The following is a 17,606-nucleotide window of genomic DNA, read 5'->3' as shown; positions in this document are numbered from 1 at the left end:
TCATCTTACAATATTTATTCAGAAATTGCTAAACTCAACTGTTCTGGAAACTATTAATATCTTTTATTTTAGTTTATCTTCTTAAACTCAAAGTATTTAAATGAGTTTATTACTCCTAAAATATTTGGTAGCTTTAGTCTTTTGTTTATTATCTTCTCCTATTGCTCATTTTCTGACTCCCTTTCCTTGATGATGCTTTACTTGGGGACTTGCTTCTTCCTACACTGATCAATTCATATTTTAACAGCTTTAATTCCTATTCCAAATAAATTCCAAAAGAATAGAACTGACCTACTTAGATAGTGAACTCTTTTTTCAGGTTTAGTTGAGTACCTCACAGCCACAAACTCTTTTTCTCCCTGTTCTGTGTGTCTGTGTGTCTCCCTGTCTCTTTGTGTGTCTGTTTCTGTCTCTGTCTCTGTCTCTGTCTCTGTCTCTGTCTCTCTCTGTCTCTCTCTGTCTCTCTCTCTGCTTCTCTCTTTCTCTCTCTCTCTCTCTCTCTCTCTCTCTCTCTCTCTCTCTCTCTCTCTCTCTCTCTCACACACACACACACACACACACACACACACACACACACACAATGCCTTGTCCCCTCTCCTTCCATTCCTACATTCTTCTTTAGCCCAATTATATTGTGGTTCAGAGTGCTGCTGAGCTGCTAATACAGTCTAAGAAAATTTCTGCCATTTAGATCTCTAAGGCACTATAAGAAAGGAAGACCTACAATCAGAGGATAGATTCAAGTTCTACAAGAACCAAAGGTTTGGAGCCAAGTTGTCACAAGAGAAAAGGCTGTTAAATGGCCACCCTAAGGGTAAGTATTTTTCTATGTTTTTAGTTCTTTGCTGTTGTTGTTTTTTACCTTATTGCGATTTTGGTGTCCTAGACCATAGAGACAGCTGAAATTTCTTTATCTCTTACACATAATTCTTATTTTGGAAAGGTTTGAAAGAGCCCAAGGATGAGAGAAAATGTATATTCTTTTATCTTGTTCATCATAACAAGTTAAGATTTTGGTTTTCTTTGAATTTTTTTCTCCTTTACATTTTCTTTAGAAGGAAAATTTTCCATTATTTTAAGGAGTAATTTATTCTTCCTGATAAGACGAGAGATATTGCCCAACTCCTTTTGCTTTCTATTCCAGTAGAGAGAAAAAAAGTTACATTTTGTGAGTGAGATGTTACTTAGTAATTAAAACTGTAAATGAACTAGATTGACTAGAGGTGATATGCTAAAAGGAAGTTTCCCTTCACCGGAAATCAAGCAACTACTTTGGGAGTATATTGTAGAGAATTTCAATTAGAGGACTTTTTCCAAAAATTAGATTCTTATGTCACTTATGCAAGTGTCTTTCTTTCCTGAAATTTACATATGGATCTCTACTTCTTTCATTAATACATCCAATACCACTTACAGTGGAACACAAAATGATGACAAATTTTAGAAAGTGGGGGGAGCCATCTTAGGCCATGTATCAACCCCAACTTCATCCTCTTGCTTTATACCTACCAAGATTCACAGAATATCATCATTATAAGGGACCCCAGAAGTCATTGAGTAATTTAACAGGAATTTCCTTTACAACAATTTTTCCTAGAGTAACTTTGCTGTGTCATTTCTCTACACTTATCACTTTTTAATCTGAATCATTCTTATTTGTAGATACAATTTATCACTGCACATACCCTGCCCCCATTTATCATAAGCTTTTTGAGTGAAATAACTGTCATATTTCATCTTCTTGTATTTTCCATTACTTTTGATGAAAAAACTGAATTACAAATTAAAACATATAATGAAAGATCCACTGAGTTGTATTTTTACATATGGCTGATTCTTTTCTACCAAAACATGTCAGGACAGTTTAACTACATTAAATGATGATAAAAAGCTGTTTCTTACAGCTTTATCTATCTTATATTGATTATTCCAGAAAATTAAAGGTTTTGTTAGAAAGTTATCCATAAAAAGAAGAGCAATCAAAGTGTAAGATGTCCTTGAAGAGAAAAAAAAAAGATTTCTCTGAATAAATCACCATGTGCAAATGCTTGCATGCACACACGCATGTGCACACACACATACACACACACATACACACACACACACACATAGTATCAGTCCACTTCCATCCTAGTAGAAATATTAAATATTTGGGAGATGGGAAGCTCTTGGGACCCTCATAAATAAGATTATTATTTTCTTTTAATGAAGTTCTTTTTTGCTCCATACGCTGGTACTAAAAGTGATAGGTGGAAATTCAGAAGTGAGTGATTTGTTTGATGTAAGAGCAAAACAAAACAAAACAAAACAAAAAACAAACAAAAAAAAAGAAATCTCACAATTGTCTAAAAGTGGATCAGTATGTCTTAGGAAATAGGAAGTTCTCTTTCACTAAAGTCCTCCAAGTAAAAGTTGGACAACCCACTTGTAATATTGTCCCAGATAAAAGAACTCCTTTTTCACATGTGAGTTGGACTCAATGAGTCCTAAAGTCCCTTTCAACTCTTACATTCTAATAGTTTTTAAAGTGCTCCTCTGAAGAAGCTTTGAAAGTTTTCTGAGAAATGGGGCAAATTAAAGGAAGCAGAACTAGGAAAGCAACATACACAAAAACTACAATAATGTAAATAAGAACAATAACAAAATAATCAAAATGATTACTTATGAAATTACAATGACCAAGTTTGCCTCTGAAGAAGAGATATGAGAAAGTAATCACCACTTCCTTCTTGTCTCTCCACTTTTTTTCAGAAACCATGCATCTGTAGACATGGATATTAATATTTTTTTCTACTCATACCCCTTTTTCTCCAGAGAAATTTTTACATGACTCCAATATATAAAATAGGCATAAAAATCAAACATTTACTTATAATAAAACAAAATTTTGCAACCCCTACATTCAATTATAAGACCCCATATGGGGTTACAAACAACAGTTTAAGAAGCTGAGCTATAAAAAATTCCCAGATAAGGAAAACTCCCTCTACCAATTCAGATTGCCACCTTCCCCATAAGTTATTATTATTAGAGAGTTTCTTGAGGTACTGTGATATTAAATGACTTGACCAGAGTCATAAAAAATTTTTATTATTTTAAGAATTCTCTGTCCTTTACATAACTAAAGATATGTCCATAGGGCTGAAGCTTAATCAGTCTTAGTCTCTCTTTTGGCCAAAATATATTACTGCAATTTCTGTCCTCTTTCTCCTATACTCTTTTAGAAGATCAAAAAAACTGGAATGGGCTAACCTTGAGATTTTGTTTTAGTTATTCTTCATTGTTTGCTTTTTTTGTTCCTTGTTTTTAAATTGTAAACTTAATCAATAACCATTTTAATACAAAGAAGGACAAGAAAGAAGATTATATAAGGATCTGAGAACTTCTGGTAAATAGTTTTTGAGGAGATCCTCTTTTGAGGGTCTAATTCAGAGGATTATAAGTGTTGTAGTCTTTAAGGATAGCACCCTTCTGAACAGTGACTTTTTACCAGGTTCCATCACAAGAAAATGAGGGAGGTTAGGGCTGAAATGTTATTCGAAGGGTCTCTTGAGAAAAACCCAAGCCTTCTGCTGCTGATTCCTTTTGAATCAACCCACTGGGGTGATTCACTCAAAGCAAGAGTACCTTAAATCCTGTTCTCCCTAAGTTGAGTCTACAGTTTCTACTGAATGGGAGGGGTGGAGAGAGAGTTGAGGAGGAGAGGAGGGGAGGGGAGGGTGAGAATAGGTACCATCACATGAATGCATTACCACTGACTACCAAAGGCACTTATTTATTCTCAGCCAAAGTGGTTTCCTGGCATCACTGAGACTGGCCTACGGCTACAGAAAAGACACTATGGCATTAACAGCAATACCATTAACTGTTTCATAGCTATCTACTGAGGGAAAACAAGCTCAAGCTTTTCTTTGTGTCCTGATGATTCCATATCTGGGGAACTCAAACCATCCAATTTTTTTCCAAGGAAGGATCCAAATCTTCTCATGATGAAGATGCTCACTGGATCCCCAATGAAGAGTCAGACTAAAGCACTCTATGTCCCCAGTATAGTTTGGCAACATTTTATTTAGCTGTCCACTATCTTTAGACTACTATCCAAGCTGTCTTCATCTAAGAAGCTCCCAAATATCCTGCATATCCCATGATCAAAGGGGAGCTAAGAAAAATGGGGTGGGAGAGATGAAGATCTTATAAAAAGGAGAAAATCAAAGAGGTCAAAGAAAAACAAAATCCTTGAACTAATTTCTTCAGCTTCCCCTAATCAGATGGGAAGCCATGCACAGACTAATAGGAATCATATGCAAGCTAATAGATTTAGCAACGGAACAGTAAAAACGAAAAACACACACACAACACACCCTATTATTGGTTTGTGAAACTGAGGGGGAGGAGTAGTGACAGTCCTGAAGCCAAATAAAAAGAAAACTATAATCCTCATAGAAATGAGGCATAAATAAATCAAGTAGAATAATACCTTAGCTATCTGATACTTTCAGAAAGTAACATTCAGTTTTCCATTAGCTCAGAATTTAGCCTCTTTTAGCACCAAATCAAGTTTTTTTTTGGTTAATAATTTTGGACAGAAATCTTTTGAAAATGAATCACACTTTTCCCTACTCTTTTAAACAGAGGATATTAAGCATAGTTTAATCTTTTCAGCACTTCCATAGCATTTTATTCAGTTCTGGGTACCTTGTTTTATGTTAATAATTAATGGAAATAATCAATTAATAATTAATAAGAATATCCAGAAAGGGTAAATCAGGATGGTGAAGGTCCTCACATTCATATCATAAAGGGATCAATAGAAGGAAATGAAGATTATTTAACATGGAGAAGAGAAGACTGAGAAATAAGAGCTATCTTCATTATCAGAAGGTTGTCATATAACAGAGGGAATGGGTTTATTCTACTTGGCCTTAAAATATAGAATCAGGGGCAATTTACAAGTCTCAAAGAGTCAGTGAGTCAGTCCATGAGGATTTATTTAGCATTTACTATGTGGGACTTTGGTAAGTGTTAGGAATACAAAGAAAGGCAAGTCCCCGCCTTCAAGACTCTTACAGTCTGATGACACAACAACATGTCAATAATTGGGTACATAAAAAAATTATATAGGATAAATGGAAGGTAAAAGGACAAGAAAGAGAACCAAGATAGGCTTCCTTCAAAAGGTAAGATTTCATCTTAAAGGAACTTAGGTAAACTAAGAGGCAGAGATAACAGAAGAGTACATTCTGGGTATGGTCAACAGTCCATTCAAAGGCAAGGAGTTTGAATATTGAGTATTAGGTACAAAAAAAAATAAAATAAACAACAACAGTAGTGCTGGATTATAGAGTATATAGCAGGGAGTAAAATATAAGAAGCCTGGAAATGTATGAGGGGACCAAGTGGTAAAGAGCTTTAAATAGCAAACAGAGAACTTTATATTTAATCCTGGAGGTAACAGGTAACCACTGAAGTTTATGAGTAAGGGGGTAATATATTAAGGCCAATACTTTAGGAAAATTGCTTTGGTTGTTAAGTGGAGAATACATTGGAGTGGAGAGAGACTTGAAGCAGAGAACAACCAGAAGACTATTGCCATAGTCTAGATGATGAGAGCCTACAAAAGGGTAGTAGCCCCAGGACTGAACCTTTGGAGCAGCTACAGTTATTGGACATGACTCAATTAAAGATACAACTAAGGATACTAAGTATTAATTAGGCAAGTAGGAAGAAAAATAGTTGAAAGCAATGTCATGAAACCCTAGAGAAAGAGAGCACCCAGCAGAAGAAAGGATAAAAAGATGGGGATTGAGAAAAAAACAATTATATTTGACAATTTAGTTCATTATTAACTTTGAAGAGTGGGTGATGATGGTTGGAAGTCAGGATAAAAAAATTAAGACGAGAAGAAATGAGAAGAGTGTAGTCAGATTTTTTAATACTTTGAGTTGAGAAGGAAAAGAAAAATATGGAATGACAACTAGTAGGAATGTTTGAATCAAATAAGGAATTTTTTAATGAGAGAATAGATTATGGACACATTGGCAATAACAGGGAAGAGTCAGAAGATGTGGAAATATTGAAGATGAGAGAGTGAAGGTGATAAGGGAGACAATCTCCTAGAGAAACAAGATGGGATGGGATGGGATCATGGTACAAGTAAAGATGTCTGCTACAGGAAAGAGAAGAAGAATATGGGGGGAGGGGAAGATGACTGAATGACATAAGATAGGGATGAGGGGGGGAAGAGGGAATTCTAAGCAAATGGCCTCAATTTGTTCAGTGAAGTGTGAGGCAAAATCATCAAATTAGAGGATGTAGAGAGAGGTAATATAGAATGCTTAAAGAGAGGCAAAATAGTAACAAAAATAAAGTATGTTGATTTAATTTTTTTAAACACCTAACAATTATAGTTATCCAAAAGTGAATTGGGCTTCTTCCAGAAGTAATGAGTTTCCCTTCACTGAAAGTTTTCAAACCAAGGTTAATTGATCATTTGTCAAGTATAAAAGTGGATTTTCTAAACTGGATTAGGATGACCTCTGACATTTCTCCCAAACCTAAATCTATGACATGAATAGCAATTATTCTACTGTTCTGTAACTAAATGATATCTACAGCTAAATGAAGTATGCTACCGCACTCTTTCCCTAGGCCAGACCAAGGTAGCCTTAAATTGAATTTTTAATTCATGTCTATTTTGAATGGTATTTTTAAAATCTCTTACCATCACTTTCTATGTTTGCCTACATTTAATCTTTGATGGAATTAGGAACCAAATAACCAGACTTTTTAGAACTAGGTATAAAGGAAAAGAAACAATCTCTAAGTCAGGGTCCGAGGGTCTCTCTTTGGAGTGAAGAACGTGAACTTTAATGCATGGACTTTGCAACGTCTGTTTTAGCTATGGATGGGGTCTTTTTTCCTTACTTACATAGCCTCAGCTTTCTCTGAAGAATTGGCTTCCTATTTTGGAGGGGTGTCACTGTAAAAGTAAGTGTGTCACTAAACCTCCTTACTGAAGAACTCTCTTTGTTTCAATCTATGACCTGTTATGTAGAGAATGGACTGACTGTTCTTCAGGAAGATTAACAGTGAGTGGTATTTTGTTGACCAAATATAACATAAATGCATCTTGTACACGTAAGAAAACTGCCATTTGCCAGATGGATGAAAATCTCCACTGCCCCACCTTCTCTCAATCTCTCTTTCAATCTCTCTCAATCTCTCTCAATCTCTACTCTCTTCTCTTCTCTCTTCTCTCTCTCTCTCTCTCTCTCTCTCTCTCTCTCTCTCTCTCTCTCTCTCTCTCTCTCACACACACACACACACACACACACACACACACACACACACACACACACATTCTCTCTCATTCTCTCTCTTCTCTTTCTTTTTGGCAAGAACATACATACATACATACACATACATACACACACACACACACACATTCTCTCTCATTCTCTCTCTTCTCTTTCTTTTTGGCAAGAACATACATACATACATACACATACATACACACACACACACACATTCTCTCTCATTCTCTCTCTTCTCTTTCTTTTTGGCAAGAACATACATACATACATACACATACATACACACACACACACACACACACACACACACATATATATATATATATATATATATATATATATATCTTTTATCAGTTTTCTCACCATAACTCTTACCTTCTGTTGTTCCTTTGGGGTGAAGACGTTTATTGAGTTCTTCTAGTTTGTTCTTCAGAGCAAAAACCAGAGAAAAAAACAAAAACAAAAAAAAATCACAAAGTCAGAAGCCCTCTTATTTGTACCCCACCCCCACATTAAGATCTTAGTAACAAGAAAAGATGGAATAAGGTGGAAAAACACCACTAATTTCCCACTTTTGTAAAGCTATACTTTAGAGACTAAATTCAAAAACTGCATTAAATTGTAAAAAAAAAAAAAAATCCACCAAAAAACCTAAGAGAATACATAGATTTTTTCTTCCCCCTTAAAAATATGTACTACATTTCAATGTCTATTTTTTATTATACCATTTTAATATGCATGGGTAATTTTTCAACATTGACCCTTGCAACTTTTCCCTTCCTTCCCTCCACCTCCTCCCCTAGAGGGTAGGCAGTTTCATACATGTTAAATTCAATGTCCACTTTCAACCTAACTGACGTAACTGATTGTCATAGGAATGAGTGGAAAAGGGTTACGTTTTTGATAATCAATAACAGTGATAATAATAATAGTGTCTCTTGGAGTAATGCAAGCACATGAATACATTTAACCAATAGTTTTGGCTAAGAAGTAGAAAAGACTTCTCTGTTCCCTTGAAGGGACCAAGAGTTAATTCAGAGAACCAAAACAATTTTCAATAAGTGAAACCTCTAAATGCTTTTTTAGGGAAAGAGGAACAGGAGGGATGAGAGGGGTGATATCAGGAAATGGCCTTATAATGGATCATGTTTTGCATTTCAAAAATTAGTTAACTTCCTCCAACTACTCTACTTTCTATCTCCTCTATGTATTTGGTCTTCCCCATTAGACTGTAAGCCCTTTGAAAGTAAGGAACATCTTATTTTCTTGTATTCTTTCACTTAGCACAATCTGTGGCCTACAGTTAGCCCTTAATAAATCCATTCAATAAAGTTCCATCTCTCAGGGCAGGTTCTGAAATGAACCTACTTTCTATTGAAATCAGCAAAAGATTCTATAATGAGAATTAAGATTTCCCACCATCCTTTGTTTTAAGCAAAACTCTGTCTAATAAACTTCTATATGTGTTGCCTCTCCCTTTTAGAAATATGAGCTTCACTACTGGGCTTATATCCCAAAGAAATACTAAAGAAGGGAAAGGGACCTGTATGTGCCAAAATGTTTGTGGCAGCCCTTTTTGTAGTGGCTAGAAACTGGAAAATGAACGGATGTCCATCAATTGGAGAATGGTTGGGTAAATTATGGTATATGAATGTTATGGAATATTATTGCTCTGTAAGAAATGACCAGCAGGATGAATACAGAGAGGCTTGGCGAGACTTACATGAACTGATGCTGAGTGAAATGAGCAGAACCAGGAGATCATTATACACTTCAACAACGATACTGTATGAAGATGTAGTCTGATTGAAGTGGATATCTTCAACATAGAGAAGATCTAATTCAGTTCTAGTTGATCAATGATGGACAGAAATAACTACACCCAGAGAAGGAACACTGGGAATTGAGTGTAAACTGTTTGCACTATTGTCTTTCTACCCAAGTTAATTTTACCTTCTGAATCCAATTCTTACTGTGCAACAAGAAATTCAGTTTTACACACATATATTGTATCTAGGATATACTGTAACACATTTGACATGTTTGGTATTGCCTGTCATCTAGGGAAAGGGGTAGAGGGAGGGAAGGGAAAATTCGTAAAAGAAGTGAGTACAAGGGATAATGTAAAAAAATTGCCCATGCATATGTATACTGTCAAAAAAAATTATAATTATAAAATTAATAAAAATTTTTAAAAAGGAATGTGAGCTTCTTGAAAGCAAGAACTTTATTTTTCCATGGGGTTTGCACATACTTAATAAACACTTTTCCATTCATTCATTATTAGCATAACTATTCATTCTCTCTTTGACAATACCTTATCATCACATGTACATCCCAAGTCAAAATCAGAGTGAAGATACAGAGCCCCAGGATAGAGGGGTCTTGTAACTTCATCAGGCATGGTTGGCCTGTATGTATTAGTGCGCAGGAGATGATTCAAACTTCCATGTGTCCCATTATTAGGAGCTGGTCTTAGTCCCAGGAGATCTGATGAAAAGGAGAATAGGATCAGTTGTTTAACAAATGCATCAAAATGATATTCATTTTAATCTGCACTGAAAGGCAGACACACACATATACATACAAATATATGTGTGTATATGTATACCTATACATATGCATATTTTTAACTCCATTTAAAGGAAATAATTAACTCTGAGCATCTTTTGCTGGGAAGAGAAATTCAGTAGAAAGTGGGTTCATCTCCACCCTTGCAGGATGGAATTTTGTTGAATGGATAAACATGTATTAAGTCCTTACCGAAAGTCAAAAATTGTGCCAAATGAAGAAATAAAAATACAAGAAACAAGATGCTCCTTACTTGGCTCTGATTCTTCTGAATTTAATAAAACAAGAAATACAATTGTTTCTTCTCCATCATCACAAGCTATGAAAATACCTAGCATGAGTAGTTTGGAATAGCCAAACTTAGTAGCATAGTTATAAAAGATGGTACTGCATAAAGGACTATGCCTGGTGTTAACCTGAGCTCAATTCAGTTCCTGCCTGTGGCTATCAAAGTGAAAATTCAAGAAGCTAAATGGAACTGTCAGTTTGCAAACATTTTGCACATGTATGGGGCCTTTCATCCAAAGTTCTTAAAAGAGATCCATGATTAATAAATAACTGTAAAGTCCTTGGGAGTCCTCTGCTCTGATCGACTCTGCAGGGGTGCTGGCTTCATGCCCACTAGCATGATAAACAAGCCCAATTTCATCGTGAGAGAATCTTTGCCAAGTGGCACACAGTGACTCCCCTAAGGTGAGAGACAGAGTTGGGAAGAGTACCTAGGAGTCCCGACTTGTGGGCTCCTCCTCTAACCACCAGACTGGCAATTCCTCATTGCCCTCTCCCCCTCAGGAAAGAAAAGTTGTCCTCAAGCAGTAACTAAAAGCTTGATGGGGGTAAAAACGGAACACATAAATAGCTGGACTGGCTCAGGGAGTTGGCACAATTATAACTGAGCTGTCAGGGTGGCACTGGGGGGTAGGGGGCGCATCTCTATGTGGACCCTTACTTCACAAGGTCAGAGAGACTGGGTGTGTCAAACTGTAATGCTATGTTTCATCCCCAGGAGGCTGCCAAGAGTAACACTATGAATGGTCACCATTAGTCAACTGCTGGGAAAAAACAAAGAAGTCTTAGAGGAAGATGAGTATTTTGTACCTCAAGCCAAGGAGAAAGCCTGTGGCATTCGTGGCATGGGAGAGAGGGAAGAAATGGCACTGATGGTAGGGGAGGCAAATTATCAAAGGAAGAACTTTAGTAACAACTTACCACACATGACATTGTAAAGTTCAATGTTTTCAAATGGAGGCACTTTGGTCTTGTACTTAAATGTTGGACCGTAACCTACAAAAACAGTCTTCCAGAAGAAAAGGAGAAGAAAAACAATTAAGAATAATTGCTATTTGGAAATGAATGAGCTAAAGCTTTTCCTACCATTCTCACCATGACCTAGAAATTTCACTTCCACCCAGAAAACAAGTAAAGCATGGTGTGATAATGTTGGTTCTGGCTCATACCTGCATGCTATTGACCTTGTTGTCAAATCCATGATCTCCCTGGAAAAAGCATTTTCCTGTTTGTTTCTTATAGACATCCACGGATTTCCTACATTAAAACAATCTTATCAGTCAGGAATTCTCATGGAATTATGAGATTATTATTCAAAATGCAAGTTTAGTATACGAAGGGATATGGGGGGAAGAAGGGGAAATGAATTTTTTTCGAGGGAAAATAAATCATTTTCTACTTATATACTGCTGTCAACCACTGTGAATCCCATAAAGCATTGCTAAATACCCATACCTACCTCTAAAATATGGCACAGCAACTGTCTAAAAAGATATTGAAAGGAAACACAAACTCATTCACTTAGGATAAGAATAGAAGAACTAGGAAAATTAGAGAAAAAAAAATCTTTGAACCAATTGTTCTTTTGGGACCACAGATTACATCTGTTTACATGTTATTTCCACCTCTCTACATCTCTATCAGAGCATAAACACCATGAGGGTAGGAATTGTGTTTTGCTTCTTATGTTTAGACATGTAATAAATGCTTTTTTAGTTTACATTGGATTTTTAGTGTTTTGCTATATCCTAAATTATGCAACCACTGGTATTTTTCCAAGATATCAAGTTTTCCAAAAAACTTTCAGTTGTGATTTCAAAGCATCAAATTTTATCCCATTTTAGATGAAGAAATATAGTGCTGACTTTATTATATCATATCTCAGGAAATAAAATTAAATCTAAGACTTTTTTTCTTCCTATCCAGGGTTTCATTCAAGAGACCATTCTGCCTAGACTCTAGACAGAGGTTAATAAAACCTTTTTTATGTCATATACCCATTTTGCAGTCTGGTGAAACTTGCACCCATTCAAAGGGCAATTATTTTACTTTAAAAACACATAATATTATAAATGAACTAAAAAACCAAATGTAATTTTCTCATGCAAGTATATGGACTATCTGGGGTCTGTGATTTAAGGTTAAGAATTCCTCACCTAGGATCAACCTAGTAAATGAAACTAGTAGTTCCCTACTTCCAAATCTTTGTGCAAGTTGTCTTATGCTTCCCTCTTTACCTCATCCTTTTCAGATTATCTAAGTTTGTTCAAAAGTCAACACATGTAACTCTTTTTAAGGAAAGTCTTCTTATTCCCCTTGATGTATTCTTCCTCCTCACATTATTTTGTATTGCATTTGCTTATATGTTTATATTTTGTATCTCCTGGTAGAACCTATGTTCTTAGAGAATAGGGGCTGTTGTTTGTTTGTTTTGGTCTACTTTTATTACCTCAACATCTGGCCCAGATGTACACATAGTAGGTTCTTAAAATGCTTACTCAGTTGTGGCTTGCCTCCTATTATAGATGTCTAAGTATTTTAAGAGGTACCAAGAAGATAACATTAAAACTTCTAGCACGAGCCCTGTGCCCTGTGGTAGAACTGATGCCATCACCTAAGATTCCACATCCACCATTGTCACATATCTACTTGGCTCTTTCTTAAATAAGAATGAGAAAATGTCAAAGCCTAGAGCCAATATAAGTGGTACAATGTGGATGCGCTAGGCTTTAGGAGGAAAGATATAAAGTAGGAATGGTTCCACAGAAGCTTGCTTTTAAGCCATAGACTGCTGCTATCTATAGAGCTCCAGAATAAGTATATATTATTTGGAGAAGAAATGGGTAGAAGAGGAAAGAGAGCAAGAGAGGGAAAAAAAGAAAAAACTAAGTAAAATCATCAGGTCACCTTTGGGTGATATTCAACACCATTTCCAGGTATATGTGTTTAACCTGCCATTTCAGAACTATAAATATGACATCTATTGATCAGGAAATATATACAATTTAAAATTCCATGCCACCTTCTAGCATACTTCATGAGATATGCTGGGGCCAGAGCTGGGAGTTGGAGGGGGAGGAGGGGTATCATCTAGTCTCTTATGACACCTTCACAAGGGACCAAAGAGATAAAATGATAACATACTGAATGAAACAAAGGCTTCATTGTCAAGAAAGCAAAATCCCTAATTCCACATAAGAAATAGGAAGTGCTACATGCAGTAATATCCCTCAATCTACCTTTCCTGTGGCAATAAGAATCACTTTGCTCAAACATTTTTCTTTATCTACCCAATAATTATTTCATGAGTAATCCCAGAAAACCAATTTCACAGCCAGAAAGATCTGGATTCAAGTCTGACTTCTGCTACACATAATCTATATGAATGAAAAAAAATAACAGTCCATCTAATATTTAACAATTTCAATAATATAGGCAACTCACTAAGACTATAAGGTGCTGAACTATAGTAGTAATGTGTTTTCCTCACCAGGGAGCTTCCTATACCAATGAAATTTCAAGGTCTGTTCCTACAGGTATAGCGATGAACTAGATGCTTCAAAAATGACAATGAATATATAGTTTTATCCTTCAGGGAACTTCGTTTTAGTTGAGGAGATAAAAAGTAAAAAATTTCACCATCAAATTAAAACTTTTGATTATAATTGGCAGGTTGTTCACCATCTTTCCTGCCTGTTCCAGTAACCCTCTTCACTTCTTTTCTTATGCTTGCATTCAGGCAAATTTACTTGCCTCAAACATCTGGTAATTTCTCTCCCCTCCAAGCTTTCATTTACAACATAATATTTCCTCTCCCCACCCTCCCCAAGAACAGTCTCCCAGATCCTCTCAGCCAACACTTGTTCCTCATTTCTTTGGTAACTCGTCCATAAAAATTCCCTAGAGTATTCTTACTGAGCCTCTATCCCTCCCATAGTGCCTGGCCGTCATCCATCCCCCACTAACAACCTCTACACACTTAACATTCATGTACATCTCTGCACAGTTATAATTATATGTTAATACGATTCTGCCATTTGTAATCCCACTCTCACCCATGAGATTGTAAGCTTCTCAAAGGCAGGAAATTTATCTCCTTCCTTTGTTGCTATCAATGGCAGAGGGCTCTACATACACAATGGGTGTTCAATAAATGTTGACTTATTCATTGAAGCATTGTGTGTGTGTGTGTGTGTGTGTGTGTGTGTGTGTGTGTGTGTGTGTGTGTGTTTCTTTTTTTTAAGGAGGCCAAAGCTCTGCAAAAACAGCAACAGATGTTTTAAAATACCATAGAAAGTTGGAACTGGGAGGAGTGGAAAAATCCATATCTGTCTCAGCAGAAGATGCTGCTGGCAGGTTTGTGTGTAGATGGATAACTCTCTCAAATGATTAACTCTTTGGAGGCTGTTTGAGCCAAAATCAATAGATAATTTATTTGATATCAAATACCAACAGTGGCCAACTATTAACAAATCCCCCCAAAATAAAAAAAAAAATTCAGATTCCTTTTTTTTCTATTGTGTAAAAATATTTTCTTTTGCCAAAGAAGTTCTATGGGTAAAATATCTCAGACCCATTTTTTTAAATGGTGACCAAAAAGAGAGATGCAAAGCATTAACAAAAAGTGCCAAAGTCCTCTATAAATACTACCATAGATCAAAGTTTTGTCTTGCTTTCAACTCAGACTGAATCAACCCAATTTCTTAGGGCAAGTTTCTGGCACTTCTTTTGATTAGAAAAAATCTCAGAAAGATGTAAAGTCTAAAAAGTCAATGAAGATAAGGAGAATATGATAAAGAGAGATGGGAGATTGAGAGAAGAGATGGAGAGAGGGTAAGAAAGAGATGGAAGGATGAAGATGGAGAGAGGAAGAGAACAGAAAGGAGAGAAAATGCGGAAAGGAGATGAGGTAAAGAAAGAGAGGGCGAGGAGAAGAGAGGGTATAAAGGGAGAGGAAAAGTGGGAAAGAAAAAAGTAAGGGAAAGGAATAGAAAAGACAGAGAAGGCAGAAAAAAAGGGAATGAAAATGAGGAAAAGGAGAGCATTTCAACTGCCAATCTAGCATATTTGGAATAGAATTCCTTCTAAGTAAAATTTTGTTTTCCTAATCTAGCTCCTTTCTCTAGTTAGTAACTTTCAAGAGCTTCAATTGCCCAAAAGTCAATAAGAAAGGAAGAAGGGGGAATAATAACTAGGTTACCTTGCAACATGCCATCTTCTATCCACCAGCAGGTGGATGTCCTCAATTCTTCTGTTATTAGCATAGTGCAGACGTTTGGGAAGGTTCTGTTTCAAGTAAGGTTTAAAATGCTGGTCTTGCTTTTTACACTGAAATGCAAGTGAGGGAGATGTGGATTTCATGGTATAAGTTACAGGAACCTTAGTTGAACTGAAACTTTACTTAGAGCATGCCATGGATGAGTAAGAAATCTATGGACTCATTTACCCCAATCAGATTTTAAACCACCCCAAAACAAACAAGTTCAAAAAGTATTCTGAGTGTTTCTCAAATAATTTTGGCACTGGAACACTTGGGGGTTAAAAAGCATCAGAAGCACCCATTGATACAAATGGCAGATAAAATATCTCTTACAATTTGACAGGAGGATGAGGAAGGTTTGATGACAACCATCTCCTTCCAACAATTATTTCTTGAGCAAACCTGAAGGCAACTTTGGCATGATATCTAAAAAGCCACCTTCACAAGCAGAAAGATCTGGATTCAAGTGTGACTTCTGCTATATATCGTCTATGTGACTGAAAAAAATAATCTAACCCACTTCATATTTAATAATTTCAATAATTTAGGCAATTCTCTAAGACTCAAACTATCTTCTCTTGAAAGCATCAACTCTTACAGAGCTAGTATGAGTGGTAGATACGAGGCTGGTGAGGTGGACACTCATTCAGAATCATGCATCCAGTATAGCTTTTTGTTTTCAAGACCCAGCTTTGTGCCCACTGTGCAACAAATGCATCTCCCTTAGCTTATACCTTTCTATTATAAGCCAGATAATATTGGCATTAAAAAACTCAATTATAAATTCCATGTTGGGACAGATATTTCTCATAGCTTTCCATGCCATTCAGTGTTTGTTTATCTGAAAGGTTTTATGACCTTCTGGACCATGGGCAGCTGGAGGGTGCCACTGAAATCTACATTAAAGCTACATTTGAAATTTCTTTGACCATTAGCTTAATATAATGCTATTAGGGGAAAATTATTCAGATCTTTACTAAAATAATTAGTTGTCATAGAAAGATAAAAAATGGCCAATTTCATTTTTATTCATTTGCTATTACAATCTGTCTGGCTCATATGCAAAGATGACATGATTTCAGGAAAATAAAAAACCTTCAATATTTAGACTAAAGAATATTTCCCAAAGGAAAAAAAAGTCTTAATTTTAAAAGTTGTTTCACAAGAAAAGAAATAATAAACTTTTTTTCAAGTCAAACTCAAGTAGAAATAGAAGGGCAACAATCTATGGATTTTCCTTGATTTAGTCTTAAAATATAATATTCTCTGTGGGGTTTTTTTTTTTTTGCTAAATATTTCCCAATTACTTTCTAATCTGATTTTGACTATACTTGGGAGAGTGATGGGTCATGGCTTCATGTTTGAAACCTCTGCTTTGGAGTAAATACTTATTATTACATGTATATATGTAGATATATGTATGTATGTTCATTTTTTTTATTCATTTACTGGATTAAGAAAAGATGGAAAAGGGCATATTTTGGAGTAGAAGCAAATATTTGTTTTATTGTGAATGATTACTTTATATTTCTAATGGATGAAGCAAATAAATTTACTTGGTTCAGGCTGTTGCCAAGACTCTTGTAGAGCCTCCAGCTGCCCATGGTCCAGAAGGTCATAAAACCTTTCAGATCAACAAACACTGAATGGCATGGAAAGCTATGAGAAATGTCTGCCCCAGCACATGAAATGAACATAAGAAATCCACCTAGAGAACAGAAGTCTACAAATCATAGATACTCACAGTGAGATTGGCGATAATAGTTCGGGGATCATCTGTTTAAGAGGAAAAAGAAAGAAATATCTTTAAAATATCACATAATTACTACTCTCCTCTTCTCTCCAGAAAATTTTTTTTCCCTTTGATGCTATAGTGAAGCAGAAATAAAATATTATGTGTATATATATGTACACGCATTCATTAATCTCTTCAAGAAAACAACTTCCTCTGTTTATAATGTTATCCCTTTTACATTTTCAGAGTTAGGGGAGGAGCATCAACTCCACCCTCCCTGATCTGGAAAATCCATGTGAAAATGTTTGGCCTTCTCTTCATATCAGAGAAGAAGCCTGAATTATTATTGTATTGATATTCTACAATATTCTACATATATTTTATGCATTTCTGAGTTCCTAAGCTTTTTCTGTGCCATCTGCTGTCCTTCACGTGTCAT

General features: G+C 35.8%; 1 protein-coding gene across 6 annotated transcripts in view; it reads right to left on the bottom strand.

Annotated features, from left to right (window-relative positions):
* Window positions 1-17,606, bottom strand: part of ENPP2 (ectonucleotide pyrophosphatase/phosphodiesterase 2) — a 174,273-nt gene that overhangs the window by 29,543 nt on the left and 127,124 nt on the right. For all 6 annotated transcript variants that reach the window (XM_074266551.1, XM_074266553.1, XM_074266552.1 and 3 more), the window contains 6 exons: window positions 17,177-17,208; window positions 15,373-15,500; window positions 11,342-11,429; window positions 11,094-11,181; window positions 9,631-9,803; window positions 7,689-7,740 (listed from right to left, as the gene is read on the bottom strand). In XM_074266551.1, the coding sequence (XP_074122652.1) occupies window positions 7,689-7,740; window positions 9,631-9,803; window positions 11,094-11,181; window positions 11,342-11,429; window positions 15,373-15,500; window positions 17,177-17,208 (561 nt within the window). The remainder of the gene's footprint in view (window positions 1-7,688; window positions 7,741-9,630; window positions 9,804-11,093; window positions 11,182-11,341; window positions 11,430-15,372; window positions 15,501-17,176; window positions 17,209-17,606) is intronic.

Source organism: Sminthopsis crassicaudata, chromosome 1, assembly GCF_048593235.1.
Source record: "Sminthopsis crassicaudata isolate SCR6 chromosome 1, ASM4859323v1, whole genome shotgun sequence".
Lineage (NCBI taxonomy): Eukaryota > Metazoa > Chordata > Mammalia > Dasyuromorphia > Dasyuridae > Sminthopsis > Sminthopsis crassicaudata.
The sequence above is the reverse complement of the archived record's forward strand: the minus strand, read 5'-3'. Positions and strand labels throughout refer to the sequence as shown.